At 39.3% G+C, this 18,479-nt stretch overlaps 1 protein-coding gene across 1 annotated transcript in view; it reads left to right on the forward strand.

Annotated features, from left to right (window-relative positions):
* The window catches only part of COG5 (component of oligomeric golgi complex 5), a 319,388-nt gene that overhangs the window by 283,149 nt on the left and 17,760 nt on the right, over nt 1-18,479 (forward strand). Inside the window, exons 17-19 of the mRNA XM_078442554.2 lie at nt 6,866-6,969; nt 11,197-11,434; nt 17,442-17,518. Of these exons, the coding sequence (XP_078298680.1) occupies nt 6,866-6,969; nt 11,197-11,434; nt 17,442-17,518 (419 nt within the window). The remainder of the gene's footprint in view (nt 1-6,865; nt 6,970-11,196; nt 11,435-17,441; nt 17,519-18,479) is intronic.

An 18,479-nucleotide genomic window follows, 5' to 3' on the forward strand; every position in this document is an offset into this window, starting at 1 on the left:
ATATCAAGAGTTAGACACTTAACCAGCTGAGCCACCCAGGCACCCCTCATCTATTACTTTTTAAAATATTCTGATAGTGATTTTTTGACCCCTAATGATCACAACTCATGGTTAGAGAAAGTCCACTCTGTAGGTTAAGACAGAGTGCCTACACTTTGCCTGATCATAAAAGTCTCCCGACAGAGTCAAACTAGAAATTCTTCAGATTGTAATTCAGTGTCGGATGTACTCTGAATCTGCATTTTTAACATATAACAAAGGTAGTTCCTGTTGTTAGTCCCTGTAGGCTCAGAGTTGAGGCCAGTGCAGGCAAGATTGCCCTGACCTCTGGCTACAGCCCTTGCTCTGAGGCTTGCTCACCAGAGCCAATAGCTCACGTAGCTGGGCAGTTTGGTGATGACTCACCAGTGTGGTCCTTGAGAATTGGGTAAGAAGACTGGCAGGTGGTTCAAGTGGCCCTGCCAATTAAAGACTTAATTGCATATGTTAACAGAACTCAATGAAACCATTTTGACGTTGCTTTTTAAATTAAATCATAAAAACTGTTATGACATATTAAGTAAAAAACAAAACCCTCTCAAGGAAAAAAAAAGAGAACCTTGAATTTCCTAAAATTGTAGGAGATTTAGTACAAATTTACTTTGAGTTAGGGGTAGAATGGTAGGAGGTATAAATAATTGTATCCCAAGAACCAAAAACCTATATGCTTTTATTATTTTATAGAGAAAATACTAAATATATGTTTCACTTGCTAAAATTACACAGAAGGGTACATAACAGTTTTTTCTTCTCTACTTTGTTGAGATTTTATCTGAAATTAAATGTTATTTTAGGCTTGAGGTTTAACATCTGATAATTATCTACTTTGTCATGGATGGCATAATTAAAATTAATGAGAGTCATTTTATTATACTCACCTCAGCTGTTAAGTAGTTAAATACCTTGGCTCAATAATTCTGATCCATTTATTACTGGGATTGTTTCATATAGTGATTGTATTGCTAAGTTTAAACATGGTAGTTTTTCCTTTCTCCCTTACTGTGTGGGTTTATGTTCTGTATGAGAGAATAATCCAGATTGCTGAGGCTTCTATATTTTTGTAATCTTAGCTATTTTAGGTAAATCTTTGAAAAATGTATGACACACTTCCCTGCTTTGTAAAGAATTTGTGAGATATAATCTATTCTCCTTTCTCCATTTCCTCTGATAGTCGTTAATCCTCTACTGTTCCTGTTTTGTATTTCCCATAAGTGGGAAGCCTCATGTAGCCAGAATGAACATTTTCTTTGTAAACCATCATATCGTATACAGGTGGATGCCTGTTTTCCATGCCTTGTTTCACTGGATAGGAACTCTGGTACAGGGTTGACTACAACTGGTGAGAGTGGACCTTGGTGAGCATTTTCCTGACTTGGGGGAAAGCACTCCATCTGTATTCTAGTGTTTTAAGTATGGTGTTAGATGGCCTTTAGCAGGTTAAGCAAGTTCCTTTCTATTCCTAGTTTACTGAAACTTTTAAAAAATATAAATGGCATTTCATCAAATAGTTTTTTCTCTATCTATTGAAATAATCATATTGTTTTACACCTTTATTCTGTTAATACAATACAGAAGTTGATTTTCAAATGTCAAACCCACCTTAGTTATGATGTATTACCCTTTTTATATATTCCTGAATTTGATATGCTTAATTTTTGTTAACAATGTTTGCATCTATAATCATAAGAGATATTGGTATATAGTTTTCTTGTAATTCTTTGTCTGATTTTGGTATCAAAACTGGCCTCATTAATTAGGTTTGGAACTATTTCCTCCTGTTCTGTCATCTGAAAGAATTTGTGTTATTTTCTTCTCACATGCTTAATAGAATTCACCAGTGAAGCCATCTGGGCCTGTAGTTTTCTTTGTAGGAAGTTTAGAACTACAAATTTGACTTGTTTAGTAGGGAAAAGGCTATTTGAGTTACTCGTTTCTTCTTGAATGAGCTTTGATACTTTGTGACTTTCAAGGTATTTGTCTATTCATCTAAGTTACCTGATTTGTCAGAATAATGCTGTACATGATATTCTCTTACTGTCCTTTTAATGTCTTTGGGGCCTCTAGTGATAGCCTTTTTAAAAATTTTTTTGATTAATATTTGTGTTCTCTTTTCTTCTTCATCAGTTTAGCTATGGGTTTGTCAGTTTTATTGATCTTTTCAGGGAGCCAACTGTTGACTTTCTTGATTTTCTCTCTTTCTTTTTCATTGATTTCTGCTTTTGCCTTTTTGATTTACTTCCACTTGGGATTTTCTTGGCCTTTTTTTAAAAAATATGCCTTATACCATTGATTTTTAGACCTTTTCCCTTCCCAAATAAATTTAACAAGTTGTAAATTTCCCTCTAAGTAACTTTGGTTTTGACATGTTGTGCTTTTATCCTCATTAAGTTTGAAATATTTTCAGATTTCCTTTGCAGTTTCTTCTTTGATTCATGAGTTATTTAAAAGTGTTTTTTTTTTTAAATTCCAATTATTTGTGGTTTTCCTAGATATCTTATTTTTTCATACAATTCTGTTATCATCAGAAACCATACTCTGTATGATTCCAGTTCTTTAAAGTTTTGAGTCTTGTTTTACGGCCTAGCATGTGTTGTGGTCTGTCTTGGTAAATGAACCATGTGGTTTGACAAAAAAGTCTACTCTGCAGTTGTTGACTATATTGTTCTATAAATATCACTTAAGTCAAGGTAGTGGGAATATATTTAGTGATGTGTTCAGATATTCTGTATCTCTACTGATATTTTATATAATGGTTCTATCAACTGCTGAAAGACAGAAGTTAGTTTTCTACTATGATTGTGGACCTTTTAATTCTGTCAATTCTTGACACCTCAATTTTGAAGCTATTTACTACTTCTGCTGAAGCTGTGTCTCATACATATTTACAATTGTTATGCCTTCCTGATGAACTGATGTTTTCGTCATTGTGAAATAGCCCTCTTTAGCTTTGCTAATACTTACTGTCATGCAGTTTGTTTCATGTGATATTAGGCTACTCCAACCTTTTTATGCTTAATGTTTACATGGTATATCTTCTGTCCACTTATTTTCAATTCCTGTGTGTCTTTATTTTTAAAGTACATCTCCTATAAACAGTATATAGTTGTCTTTTTGTCTGTTCTGGTAATCTCTGTCTTTTAATGGGAGTGTTTAGTCCATTAACATTATATAATCATTAACAAGTTTTTATTTTGATATATATAGTTTTGGTTTTTATCCCATTTGTTTGGCTTTTTTTACTTTTTTCTTTTCCTCCTTTTGTTTTTTCTTTTGGATTCTTTGAAAAATTTTTTGAATTCCATTTTAATTAATTTATTAGATTTTTATATATACCTCTTCATGTGATTTTTTTTTTTAGTGGTTCTTCTGGGGATTACCCTATAAATCCTTAAGTTTTCATAGTCTTCATGGAGGTAATTTTGCACCATGTTATGTAAAATATAGAAACCTCTTATTTATGGAAGTACATTTACATCTACATGCATGTAGTGCAATTTGTTTTTAGTTTACAATATCCATTTTTGTGGGGCGCCTGGATGACTCTATTGGTTAAGCATCCAACTCTTGATTTTGGCTCAGGTCATGATCTCAGGTCATGGGATTGAACCCCACATCGGGCTCCATGCTGAGCATGGAGCCTGCTTGAGACTGTCTGTCTCCCTCTCTCTCTGCCCCTCTGCTGCTTGCACTTTCTCTCTCTCTCAAAATAAATAAATAAACATTTTTTAAAAATAAATAATAAAATATCCATTTGGTTCTTTTTTTACACATTCAGTCACTCTGCTGAGGTTTCCTAATATTTATTGTGAGCATTTCTTTCTTTACCTCACCGAGGTTCCTGCCTAATAATTGTAGAATCTGGATCATCTCAGGGATGGCAGCTGTGAATTATCTTTTACCTTGAAAATTGATAACATTTTCTAGCTTTTTGTATATGTAGTGATTTTTTAATATATCCTGGATATTGTGAATGTTAATGTTGTGTAGACTCAGTATTTTTTTTTACATTGCTCCTGAGTGTTGATGTTACTTTAGCGATTAATCAGCTTGACTGGGCTCTAACTGTACACTGTCGGGTACCTGCAGCTGGCCATGCCTTAGACCTCAATCCAGTGAAGCCTTGTTGGCAGCCATTTTTTGTTTGCTTTGCCCAGGCACGATTGATGAGTCAGCTGAAGACTAGTGCTGAGTTTAAATATAGAATTAGCCATTCTTCTCTGGCTCTCTCCCATCTGAGGTTCCTCTCTCACTTTCTAATAGCCCTGGTTGAACCAGGGCCCCTTTCCATTGCTCTTTTGGCCTAAAAGACTGCAGGATTTGTTTTCTTTTTTTTTTTTTTACTTTCAGAGTTTTAGCCCCCCAGCCTTGCCACTATCATGACGATAGACACTCTTTGAGCCAAGTCACAGAAAATGGAAAACTCACTCTCCTCTGATTGCTTGCTCTAGATTTCCACACCCTTCTAAAAATGCCTGCTTTTTTCCCATCTCTACGACTCTACAGTAGGTTTTTTGTTGGTTTGTTTTCCATAATTGGTTGTAGGAGGATCTGTAGTTAGATACTTCACTCTCTCATACCAGAGTCTTCTTTCTTGAACTCTTGTTCAGTCATTTCTACCATACTCTAAAATCTCTTCCTACTTCTCTGCCCTAAGTGGGCAAAGCATAACCAAAAGCTCAGTGGAGTCACCTGTGTGTAGGAAATCCCAGCTCTTCTACTTGCTCACTTCAGGACAGTCTCCTTAACTTCACTTTAGTTTCCCCATCTATAAATTACTTTAGATTCATCACCTATGAGTTAGAGATTTTAATATTCTTAAAGGAAGGAATAATTGAATTTAAAGTAGAACTATAATATGTGAGGCATATACCATAGTTCTCAGCACATAATCTATACTAAATAAATAATCTTACCCCTTTTAGTCCTTCAAGGACTCCTCTTCTTCTGAAAGACCTCAAAATGGCATTTAGCCTTACTCTGCAAACCATCCTCTGGTATCTCATTGACTCTTTTGGCTTCATCTTCCCTCTTAGAAGCCAAAGACTACCAAATCTAGTCAAATGTGTCAAGAACTACAAATGTAAATATTTTAGTTCTTCCTGGATAGCCCATGTGAATTTCCTATAAGTCCTTCAAACTCATGTCCAAATCTGAACTCATCATTTCTTCTCTCCATCCCCAAATCAACCTGCTGCTTCTGCACTCACACATTCAGTTAATAATATCACCAAATCATTAATCACAGTATCTCCAGCCTGTCTCCTCGTATCTATTCCTGTTGCCTCTGATTTTGTTTGGACACTCACCATTTTGCATCGAGACTACTACTGCCTTTAGTCTATTTACCCAGTCTGCCATCCAATGTGATTTTTCCCACATTCAGATCTTTAAACCACATTTTCTCATTGCTTAAAACCCATCATTGGTTTCCCATTCCCTTCAGGGCAAATTCCCAACTCCTTAGCAGCCTACAGAGTATATCTGCTGAGTCTATTTCCACACGGGCAGGCACCTCACACCCTGTCTGTATTGAATGCTGTGCAGTTGAGTGCATCATCTTTCCCAGGCAACCATACCTTTAACGTGTACTCTCTCAGCCCACCTCTGAAATTTGGTGTAGGCAGTACCTTCTGTCTTTCAGATCATGTCAGCTTAAGTGAGGTTTCTCCCATGATCCCATAGCACCCTATAGAGCATTACTATGGCTAGAAATTATCTGCTGTCACTAGATTGTCAACTCCTTGAGGGCAAGCTCTGTGCTCTTGCTCAGGCATTTGCTCTGTCTCTCCTTGCCTCCCTGTCTCTCTTAATCCCCATGTACTGTTTACTTTTACCAGAGATTAAGGGCTAGAGATGATATTTAGGAATTTAATAGATACGGGTCCTGTTTAACCTTTTCTGATTTATTTCTATTGTTTGTATGAGCCAAAGCCATCCGTCTTCATTGTGTGTAGTCACCAGTGAGGCATACATAATATACTTACATTTTAGATTTTAAGTGTGTACTGAGGCCCAGTTAATATTTTCACACTAAAAACCCATAACTAAGGCCAAGGGTCTTCCATAATGTAACCAGTGATTATACCTCAGTGTAGAACAGTTTTCAATGTGAGCATTATTGACATTTTACACCAGGTAGTTCTTTGTTGTGGGAGATTGTCCTGTGCAGTGGAGGCTGTTGAGCAGTGTCTCTGTCTTCCACCCACTAGATGCCAGTGGCAAACACCTTGCCCGGCCCAGTTGTGACAACAGAAATAAGAAGTAACACACCCAGGCCAGAGGCTCAAGTACAGGATGTTTGTGAGAAGTAAGGATAAAGATTGGGAAGGGAGATGATACCCAGTACCAAAAGCACTCCTGCCAAACAGGAACCTACTCCCAGAAAGGCCTAACTGTCCTGCCCTACAAGAAATACCACATATTTATTATGCTCACTCTGCTGGAGAGCATGCCATGTTGTTCCGGTTGTGTCTGCACTGACAAGAGTCCCTCTGGGTCTTGCCTCACTCTTTTCAGAAACTTGGCACAGTGTGTTTATTTGATCTTTATAAGGGCCACTCTTCAGGGCTCATGTGACCATGAAACTTCTTGAACATTTGAGAGGAGTTGGGGAGTTGAAATGTTCAGTGCCATGTTCCACATATTTTCAGCTTTAAAGATCATTCGCAACAGCAGTTGGGAGAGGAACAGACTTCTGTTGAGTTATTGCAGTTAAACTGTATATAGCCGGAATTCGATGTAAAACCTTTGAGTCAAAGTGCTTCTCCCATCTCAGATTTCTGTGTGTTGGTCTTTAATTTTGCCTATCCTTCCTTTTTCTTTTTAGACGATCCATGTTCTTATGGGAAGTGCTGTGCACCCCTTACTGACTTCCGTGGGAGATGCTATAGAGGCCATAATCATCACCATGCATCAGGAAGATTTTTCTGGGTAAGCACTTCCAACCACAATTTCAGTAACCTTTGCTACATTTGTCTTTCATTGACCCACCTCCACCCTTCTTCCCGAAGTCTCTTTCCACACAGGGTTTCTTCCTCTCATGACGGGCGTGGCCTCCAGCCTCACACTGTTTTATCCATTGTGAGTGCCATTAGCTGATTAAAATTTTTCAATTCTTGTTTGCATCATTGCTCTCCTGCCTTTGAAACATAGAATCATTAACATCTATGGGACTCAGCATGATTCAGGACTTCTGGCAGTTGGTACATCTTCTCTTTCCAAGTTCATCTTTATCCTTACTTCTCGCAAGCATCCTGTACTTGAACTGTGGCATAGGCATGTTATTTCTTGTATAAAATGTCCCTCCTCTGCCACTACGCTGGTCTGAGTCCTGCTCTGGCTTTGAAGGCACGCTGCATCTCAGCTCCCTGCAAGAATGATTTTCCTTTCTCAGAGTTTTGTGGCAATTCAATCTGGTCGTGTCACACCTGGCCATCAACGCTTGGGTAGTATTCCACAGCTATTTCACAAGAGTACTTCTTATCTATGTCATAGTTGTCTTGAGAATAAGGATCATAGTCCTAACCCAGTGTTTACTGAAATCGTTTTAAGGAGAGTAAAATGGCCAGGACATTATTTATGGAGAGTTTGGAATAGTTATTTGCACATGCTTAGAGTGATTTTTTAACGTTTATTCATTTTTCGAGAGACAGCGAGAGTGTGAGTGGGGGAGGGGCGGAGAGAGAAGGAGGCACAGAATCCGAAGCAGCTCCAGGCTCTGAACTGACACCACAGAGCCGGACACGGAGCTCGAACTCACAAACTGTGAGATCATGACCTGAGCCGAAGTGGGACGTTTAGCCAACTGAGCCACCCAGATGCCCCGTGATTTTTTTTTTTAAACTTAACCGCTCTAGACCTAAATATTCAAATATTAATATGTAGATATGTGTTTTATATTCCTAGTTCATAGTTACTATTTTTGAATTTTCCTATTTCTATTTATATTCATGTTGTTTAAATATCTACTTTATTAAATGTTCAGCCACTAGTCTAGCTGTTTATAGAAAATTGTATGAGTTCTACACTGTCCTTTAATTTTTCAAATCACTTCTTTCATTTGCAGAGTATTTTTTTAAAATTTTTTAAATGTTTATTAATTTTTGAGAGAGACAAAGAGTGAGCGGGGGAGGGGCAGAGAGAGAAAGAGAGGGAGGGAGGGAGACACAGAATTGAAAGCAGGCTCCAGGCTCTAAGCTGTCAGCACACAGCCTGATGCGGGGCTCGAACTCAGGAACCATGGGATCATGACCTGAGCTGAAGTCAGACGCTGAAGTGACCAAGCCACCCAGGTGCCCCTACACAGTATCTTTTGAAGGGTGAAAAGGTCAATCTCTGTTTTTAATAATGACATGAAGCACAGAAGGGTGAAGTGGATTATAGGCAAAAGACTATAATATTTGGAGATAGCACAAAACTGTTGATTTAGCAGCATTTGGAAAGAAACGAATTTTGTTCAAAGGTGATCTGAAATGTTCCAGTTAGACTGATTATCAATGCCTCTGAAAAGGAAACAAAAATGAAGGCTCATTCTGTAAGAGCAATCAGATAATACTTCAGCAGCTGTGTTGGTGAGCCACAGCTAGTGCCTGTAGATAACGGATTAGACATTAAAAGCTGGCTGTCCCAATAGCTACATCCTTACTAGTTTGCTTAAATGCTAGGGAGCCAGATTACCACTGATAGGTTGCCATGAGTACGAAGCATTATTTTAATGTGTATGACACTGTCCTTAATTTGTTTTCTCAAATGGCTTTTGATGGTTCCATTTCAGCCCTCTCTCTATATATGGCAGACATTTGAGAGTCCACTGATAGTCGTTTTCCACATGTGTCCTTGTAGGAGTGTGGAACACTGTTTCATGGTGCGTTTAAAATTGTTGCGCCATGACAGTAATTTTCTCACTTTCTAGAACTTTGTTATTAGTAATTGTCATGTCATTCCATATATGAAATGTTTGGCTTATATGAAACATAAGGTAAGGTTAGATTAAGTTGTTCAAGAAGGAGAATTCACTTTTATTGTAGGGCCAGCCCCCAGGAGTCACAGTTGGAAAAATAATAGTGACCATCTGCCCTTTGAAGCCCTCTATACCTATTTTAGGTACAAGGAATAAAGCAGGTTAACCTTGTCAGCCAGCCTTGTGTGGAATGTGGTGGGTTACAGAATCCCTCTGCTATTTAAAAAGTAATGCTCAACCTGGTTTCCTGGTATTTGAAATGTATTTAATAGGACCAGTGTCTTTCTTTCCAAATTAGATAAAGCTTTAAACATAAATGTCTGATTGACATAGTACATTGACTGAAATTCTTTTATTTAGTGTAAAATGGCTCCTGTCCAGTTATAGCTTTGCATGGGGAAGGAAGACAGTAAAAGTAGGAAGATTCTAGATCCTGAAGCGATGGATGTGCACCTCTGACGGGGGCAGAGCACACACACGCACCAAAAGTCTTGGTGACATGAGGATGAACGTCTGCCACTTCTCAGGCGTGCATTCGGTCTACCCTCGACTCGTGCGTGCAGCTCTCACTGTGAAGGCCCTTCAACTTCTGCACAACGTACTCTTGCACTCTATCAGTTGAAAATCTCTTACCAAAAGCTTTGGGGTAATTGGGAAAACTGAGCTTTAGCGATGGCCAAGCCAGTTTTGCATCCTAGTAAATTTCAGTCAGGCTTCTAATCCCCACTGAGAACTGATAATACCTATTTCAAAATTTTGTCCAAGATGGATCATTTTACTTACATTGACACGTGCTTAAGGAACTTGTTCTAGTATTTTATTTTCTAATCCTCATGGAAATAATTTCAATTAACCAGATTAAAATTCTTGAAATACTCCTCTGGAGGAGTACTAAGATAACAGCAGTGCTTTGGATAAAGCACAAGAAACTATGAAAGAGATTGGTGTCCTTGTTTTTTTCCAGCCTTGACTTTTGAACTGAATGCAGATAGGCCCTGCAGTGTCTGAATCTGGCAAACCCATACCCCACGTGAAGATTGCCCTCACTTACTGAGGCCGTCTCTGCACTCGTACCCGAGCAGCCCTCCACCGTGTGACACTGCACGCGGCAGCATTCCACCGTGCCCCCCAGTGGCCTCGCCTCAGGACGTTCTGTCTTATAACCAAACAAAATCTCTTCCTGCCAGAACTTAAGACTGGTTTCTCTATTTCTGTCTACTTCTAGAAATAGAAGACCTTTGGTTAGTATCCTCTGATAATAACCATTCATTGCTGTCTTTGAAGATAATGAAGTTCACCTTATTCTCTTGCTCTGGGCACTTGAGTCATATCTGTTGTTGTTCTCTAGACCGTTGCCACTCTTTCTACGTCATTCTCAGAATATGGGAACACTCATTTTTTGAAGAAGATTCAGCACTTTGTAGCCAATGATCTCATTGGTTAGCTAATTAATATCAGGTGATTTCTAATTTGGGTATAATTTCTTTCCTATAAATATTTCACATTCTTTTAATATATTCCTTAAAGAGCAATTATAAACATTTATAAATTATAAATAGTATTTCATGGAGCATCAGCTGGCATCATCTGTTGATCCAAATTAAAGCCTTTGCAAACCTCATCATCTGGGAGGAAAAAATTGCATACCATGTGTATTGTTACATAACCAGCTTCACAGTCAGAAATCTACTATTCGGCTGATCAGACTAAATAGCACAGGAGCAGAAATATCTTTGCCAAGAGTTTGTTTGGGGCAGGCAGTGTTTTCTGCCCTTACAAAGTGTAAAATGCTATTTCAGGCTTCATTATTGATTTATTCACTAACCAGGCAAAACTATGAGTGGATGGAGATTTGTAAAGCTGCGAAGGACCTTGAGAGGTCAGAGAGTGCATAAGGCACTGTGTGAATCATCCGAGACAGATGGTTGTCCGTTTCATTCTTAATAATCTCTAGGTAAATGGATTCTAAGATTTCTTCAGTAATCTTCCTAGCATCTTAAAACGGCTTTTATAATTTAAACATTGTTTTATGCTCTTTAACTCTTAGGAAAAATAAACAATACCTTTTTTACCATTGAGGGAAAAAATTCCATAGGACTGAAATAGCAGGTGACGGGTTGGCGGGGCAGGGGTGGGGAGCGGCAGGCAAAAGTTAAATACTGACTGTTAGTGCATTGCCTGTTTTCTCCCTTCTGCAGGTCATTATCCAGCTCAGGAAAGCCTGATGTTCCTTGTTCTCTGTACATGAAGGAGCTTCAAGGTTTCATTGCTAGAGTTATGAGTGACTACTTTAACCACTTTGAATGCTTGGATTTTGTCTTTGACAACACGGAAGCTATTGCCCAAAGAGCAATTGAACTTTTTATTCGCAATGCCAGTCTCATAAGACTTCTTGGCGAAGGTGGGAAGGTACGACTTGCGGCTGATTTTGCTCAGGTAAATTGATGCATAGCTACAAAGGGGGAAATGTTTCAGCCTCTATATTACCTATTTATTGAAAGACTGAGTATGTGTTCTTTTACTGCTTTAAAGAGTTGAAGCTTTAATAAAGAAAAATAAATTCATTTAAACTGAATTGGTAAAAAAAAAAAAAAGAGAGAGAGAGAGAGAGAGAAGAGTTTAGACATACTTTCATGCCAGATATTTTTTCTTCATTTAATAAAAGAGTCATCACTCGTATTTGACATTTCAAAGTTAAGGTGAAGTGGTTCATTCCACATTACAGAAACATGTCCCATTTTTCTGTAATGTAGGGCTTTCTTATTATTATCCCACGAGATCAATGTTGATAAGAGTAATTAATTAATTTTGCTGGAAAATAATATAGGCAATGAACTGTAAAGGTGCTGGCTGTTGGCACGTAAAGAGAAAAAGCTCCCAGCATGTCTGTAATCCTCTAGTGGCCAGCTCAGTATTCCAAGACAATGTTCTAATTCACTTAGATGCACACTGGACCATCTAGATAAAGGGTCTGATTATTTGGTCTCTTTCTGTTGAACAGAGTACCTTTCTTGTGTATGGCCAGGTTTGAAATCATTCCAGGCTCTCAAACCATGATCACCTCTTATAGAAAGGGTTTTTTCCTTTTTCCTTTAGACAGATTTTTTGGAAGCCTTTCAACAATATCAGAGGCAGAGAAGAAACCCCTCAAACATATAGTTAAAAGATTCAGAAACAGATCATTCATATTTACATAGTATGTCAAAGGTGAACTCATTTTTTTTCTTTTGTTTTTTTTTAATTTTTTTTAATGTTTTATTTATTCTTGAGGGAGAGAGAGACAGAGCATGAGCGGGGATGGGGCACAGAGAGAGGGAGACACAGAATCCGAAGCAGGCTCCAGGCTCTGAACTGTCAGCACAGAGCCTGATGCGGGGCTCAAACCCACGAACCGTGAGATCATGACCTGAGCCGAAGTCGGACGCCCCACCGACTGAGCCACCCAGGCGCCCCAAAGGCAAACTCATTTTTCAAGCCTCTCCAAGCTGTTAACTTTACTAGTCTAAATAGTTATTCAGATGGATTGTTCATAGTTTGCCAGATCCCCCCTGCTTATAAAGATAGTCAAATTTTAATGTCCTTATTTATCCCTGTGTGTATCTGGGGACAAGTCTGGGTTCACTATTCCCTTGCTGAGAAGATGTGGTGCACTACTTGTAGGGGGGGGTGGTGATTGTCAGACACTCCCTTGTACCTGATAGAGGCACAAAAGGGACAAGGTACATTATCTCACATTTCAAGAGCCAGACTCTTTGCATACGAATTGGGCCAGGATTAGTCATTTTCATCTCCACATGATTTGGAGACCACCAGACCATAGTAAAGAACCTTCTTTGGGGAATAGGCCTTTAGTGGCGTAGGCATAGAAACAGAAGTTAAATGTTACCATTCGTGTTGCTCCTTTGACCTTTTTCCACTTTCATCAGCTTCGTTCTCATGCCCTTGCACACTTTGTTTTGTTGTTACAGGTTAACACTCCGTCTTAAGGATCGTACATAAGCAGTGTGTTACTTGTCCCTTACTGGCTCCAGGCCGCTGGCTGGACTGAGGGCACAGTCTTGTTAGAAACACCCTGAGCTCTACTCAAACGGGTGTCTGTTCTCTTTCCCCCTTTCCTCCAGAATTTTGTTTTTTCTGTTCCTGTCCTCTTGGCTCCCTGGGGCTCCCTCCCCCACCGGTTTATTTGCATTCTGCTCCAGCTGGTCCTTGAGTCACTTTCCTGGAGGCAGCACTGCAATCAGAGTGGCCAGGAGCAGAGAGAGACAGCAGAGACGGCCAGGATGAGGGCGCTGCCTGCTGCGCCGCAGGCTTTTCGTTGCTGATTTTTATGTGATGTTCCCTTATGAGTCTTGAAAGATGGAGAGCATTGTCCTGTGACCCTTGCTGCCACACCCAGCACCTGCTCCAAATGCAAGGCAGCGGGGGGCGGGTTGACTCCAGAAACCGCATCATTCACAATTTTATTTGGCATTTCTTCTTCCTTAAGACATGTCGCCCAGTAAACCAAACGTTTTCTCAGCTCCCTTCCCTTAAGATCAGTGAAACTCATTAGTCCTCATTACTAACTAAGGCTCCAGAACAGCCTCTCTTTTCCATTTCTTAAATATAGAAGCAGCAGCATCTACTCAGCGTGAGGTCTGTTTCCCTGACTCCTTTGTTCCCTCCCGGACTGTGCATGTGTCCCCACTTCAGAGCATCCTGCCACCCAGCTTGCATACAGTCCTCACCCTGTGGGCTATGGGCACAGGAGAGACGGGAGGAAGCCCTATCAGAGTTAATCACGTTGTGCCTAGTAGCTTTGGCTAGTGATATCCAGCTACACCCCCGTTTACAAAAATTACAGCGAGTTGGGGGGTTTAATTTGACCTGGTTTCTTGCCACACCTGCAGTTGTACAGTGCTGCGCCTCAGCTTTCTGGATCGTATTTGATCGGACGTGTCTTCCTCAGAGAGTCAAAACACTTAGAAGGCATTACCCTGACATTTGTATTCATGACTGGCATCAGCTGGGGACTGGAAAGCCTTTTGACTGCCTCGTTATTGAAAGTTCTATCAGTTTGTATTCAAAATGAAACAAAGCCATCAAGGCCACTGGAATCAAGAATGCACAAATCCTCTCTGGGTTTTAAAAGTGTTCTTGTGATAAAAGTGCCCACTCTTCTGGCATAAAAAAAAAAAAAAAAAAAAAAAAAAAAAAAAGAAGCTCAGGAAGAGACCCATAGGAGTAGGTTAGGGACTGCTGCCTAGCTGTCATTCAGTCTGCTTGCAAAGACAGATGATGGTATGTCTTAAAGATTTCTTTAGGAATCCTAACCTGTCCCCTCTGGCACTGTTGCACAGGTGAGAGGGGGAGTAGTTGCCCAGTGCCATCTGGAGGGTTCGTGGTGAGGGAAGTACCCGACATGCAGCCTCCTTAAGAATCAGGTCATGGGCATGAGGTGGTTTCCTACAGGTAATTAATTCCCTGCTGTGACCACATGCTCTCTGTGTCTACAATAATCACACAGCAGTTCTAAAACACTAAGCTTGTTCAAGGCCATTGGTGTCTGCTGACTCAGAATCTCTCCAGGGATTTGTCTACACTGCCCTTTGAAACACACTTCCCTCTGCCCCTCAATATCTTTTCTACCCTGAGGGAGGGGATGGCTAGTGGAATTGGCATTAAATTATTTACTCAGTGGTCCTCCTAGCAGTTTCTATTTATAGGTCTTCTGGTGCCTTTTAAATATACATATGCATATACATACACATATACATATACACATATATATATACATATATACATATATATGTGTGTGTGTGTGTATATATATATACGTATATATATATATATATATATATATATATAGTTTTTTGGCCTGAAAATATAAATTTAGAAAAGAAAACAAAATTATCAAGATTTCCATTCCAGTTGCCTTTTCCCCTGAGCAGTGTCAGGCAGGAGAGCGGTAGGAATATCCACAGATGCCCTGTGGTTAACCAAATGTCTGCAGTGGGTATGGAACGGCTCTGTAATTAGTTCACCGTGCCTGCAGCTGACCGCTCGCCTCCTTCGAACCAGGGAGGGGGGAGAGAAAGGCGTTTGAACATGCCATTTGTGCATCCACAGCTAATTGCAGAGTCACCTCCTCTAAAAGGAACACTCCTGCCCTTTAGAAACATGGCCTTTATTGTTTAATGGAATTCTGGCAGAAGAAAATGGTTTTCAGTAGCCTAGAGGTCCTTTGTTTATTTTAAACATTTAACATTTTGAAATTGTCCCATGGCATAGAAATCTCCTGTATCATCATAGATTACACAGCAACTCAAGGTCTTATTCTCTTATATTGTAATTTTTCCCTAGCTACTTAAATTTGCTTTAACATTCCATCCTGCTCAAGTGCTAAGGCAAAGGTTTTTTGGTTTAATCTTTGAAGATGGTGGAGCCCAGTAGGGTAATTGAAAAAAATGACAAAAATGTTTCATGAAAAATACTTCATGTAATCTCAGTGTGTAAAAACCATCACGTGCACGCACACACACACAAACACACACACGTATATGATTGGAATTACCAAATCAGAGATACATGATAATAGCACTTTTACTTTGTGCTCAGTGTAAAATAAATGCCACATCCTGAAGGAAACCAGTAATTCCATCAAGTGAAGAAACTAAACAGGTCCCAAGGACCCACTGTCTTGTTTGAGAACACTGGCTTCAACCTGCTCTGTTTTGCTTTGTTGGCAAGAATCCTGACTTTCTTAAACCATGAGCTTCTCCCTTTTCATTTACTTAATTTTCTGTATTTTAGAGAGTTTTCTAACCATGTTAAGGTTTCCCTCTAGGACATAGGGGGGCATATTCTGTGTCTTCTATATGTTAGGAGAGAAATTTCACCTGCTCCACCCAGAAATTCCACTAGTTCCCCTCAGAACCATCTCCAGGAAGCTGCCCTCCACTTCCCCCATGACAGTCAGTTCATACATTTGGTATCACACTTGTTATTTTGCTTAGTAATAATCATGTGTATGTATATATGTATATGCAGTATATGTATGTGTATGTATATGCACATACAGCTTTTTATGATTTTGATGAGTAATAATTATATTGTTTAAAGATGGGGCGCTTAGGTGGCTCAATTGGTTAAGCATCCGACTCTTGACTTCAGCTGAGGTCATGATCTCACAGTTTGTGAGATCGAGCCCCGTGTTGGGCTCTACGCTCACTGTGCAGAGCCTGCTTGGGGTTCTCTCTCTTCTTCTCTCTCTGCCCCTCCTCCACTCATTCACTTTGTCTCTCTTAAAATAAAAGTTTACACCAGTCCTTTATGATAGATAGATAATCTTCACTAAATTTGAAAGAGGTCCCTGAAGGCAAGATAGTCTAATTTATCTTCTCATTCCAATGTCTAACTTGGTGCCTGGCAATTAATAGGGAATCAAAAATATTTCTCAGATGAGTGATTGTTTAGGTCTCCATGGTCTTGCAGTAGGGAAGATTTGAGCAATATTTTAGAACGATGACCAGCAGGACAGAAGCTCTACTTTCCATTCCTGTGTTTTTCTTCAAGGAAGATGCTCCATAATTTTTTTCAGACATTTTCTAAACTATTCTTTACCAGGGTTCTGTTGGTAGCTAGAGAGGAAAAACGGTTTACTATCTGAGATCCGCATATGCGAAAACTTTGCACTTGCTAGATAAAGAACAAATAGCCTACATCTCCCTTTAATGACAAGTAAAATGTCTTGTCAAAGGAGGAAAATAAAGTGAAACCAGTAGTTCTTGAGTCAGGAAGCAAATTAACTTGCTAATAATGTGAAAGGGGGAAAGTTAAAAAAAATGCCAGTAATAATTGCTGCCATTGAACAAGTACCTACTGCATGATCACTCATATTGCTTTGTGGAATTCTCTATTTTATCTGTATACTTCTGTGCATTAGTGCTATCTCCATTTGACAGATGGGAACCTGGAAAAAGTGAAGTCCGGGGCCACACGGTAGTCATTGTAGATTTGGAATTTGTCATAGTTGTGCTTCCTCCAGAGTTAGGGCTTTTAATCACGTGGGCCAGCTTGGTGAGAAGTGTCATTATTTATACTTAATACAGAAACGCTCGTGATGCCTACTTAAAGTAAGGCATGCAGTCCTAAAAACCTTCCCTTCTCCAATTTTTCAGTGGAGAAAAGATCTAAACCTCCTCCTTTTACATAACCAAAAAAATGTTCTTCTATTTTCTTGAAGGAATTGTGTCATGTTACATTTCTTTAGTAAATGCAAAAGTTATCTAAGTTCTTGCCTTTTATTAAATTTTATTGAATTTCAAATTTTTCCTCACAGTCCAGGTAAAATTAAGTTTACTGCAAACTACAACTTTCTGTGATCCAGGTGTGTGTGTCCCCAGTTCAAAATAGGATTCTGACATATTCTGACAAAACTATGGAGTATCTTTTAATGTTTCAGATGGAGTTGGCTGTGAGTCCATTCTGCAGAAGAGTATCTGATTTAGGAAAGTCCTATCGGATGCTGAGGTCATTCAGGTGAGACCTAGTTCTTTTATTGCTGTTGATGTATCCAGATTCTATTAACAGATAAATCCTTTCCCGCTGTTCATGTTGAAAAATACGGAATTGCCAATATTCAACCATTTTATGACCTACAGCAATGGCAATTTCATATGGTTTATCTTAAAAGTTATTATTCAGGATGTGAGGGCGATCTGGCTGCGACATCTGTCACCCCATTGATCGCCAGGGTTGATTCGGCTGATCTGGCTGGCTAGGCGGGTGTCCCCTTCCTCCCTCACCGCTCCATGTGCGTCCCTCCCAAAGCTGCGCGCTCGGTCGAAGAGGACGACCTTCCCCAATAGAGGAGGACCGTTCTTTGGTCAAGGGTATACGAGTAGCTGCGCTCCCCTGCTGGAACCTCCAAACAAGCTCTCAAGGTCCATTTGTAGGAGAACATAGGGTAGTCAAGCTTCCAAGACTCCAGACACATCCAAATGAGGCGCTGCACGTGGCAGTCTGCCTTTCTTTAAAAAAAAAAAAAAAAAAGTTATTATTCAAACCAGAAACCCATAGAGAATTATGTGCAGTGATTGTGTGTGTGTGTGCATGCATGTGTGTGACTTTTTAGTTAAAATTCATAAGACCGAGCTGATAAATTTTATTATGTTCTTTCTAGGGAGGATTTTTTTTTTTTACTCCTCATTCTTACAGAAATAGATTGAGTAGTAATACCAGGCAGTTAATAATTATATAGGCATCTTTTTCTGAAGTTTTCATTTGTTCATATATCATTTTCAATCTAACCTACCTCTGAAAAGGTCAGAGGTTAGACTCCATAGCAAAACTATTAAATAGAATATTAAAAGAGTTTAGTGGTAAGATGTAGGGAGTAACTAGAAAGATGGGCTAATGCAGTTGAGCACAAATTTATGATTGAACTTCCTAGAGACCAGTTCAAAAAGAAAAACAGTTACTTCGAATCTACTACCTAAGA

This window comes from Panthera onca, chromosome A2 (assembly GCF_046562875.1).
Source record: "Panthera onca isolate mPanOnc1 chromosome A2, mPanOnc1 haplotype 2, whole genome shotgun sequence".
NCBI lineage: Eukaryota > Metazoa > Chordata > Mammalia > Carnivora > Felidae > Panthera > Panthera onca.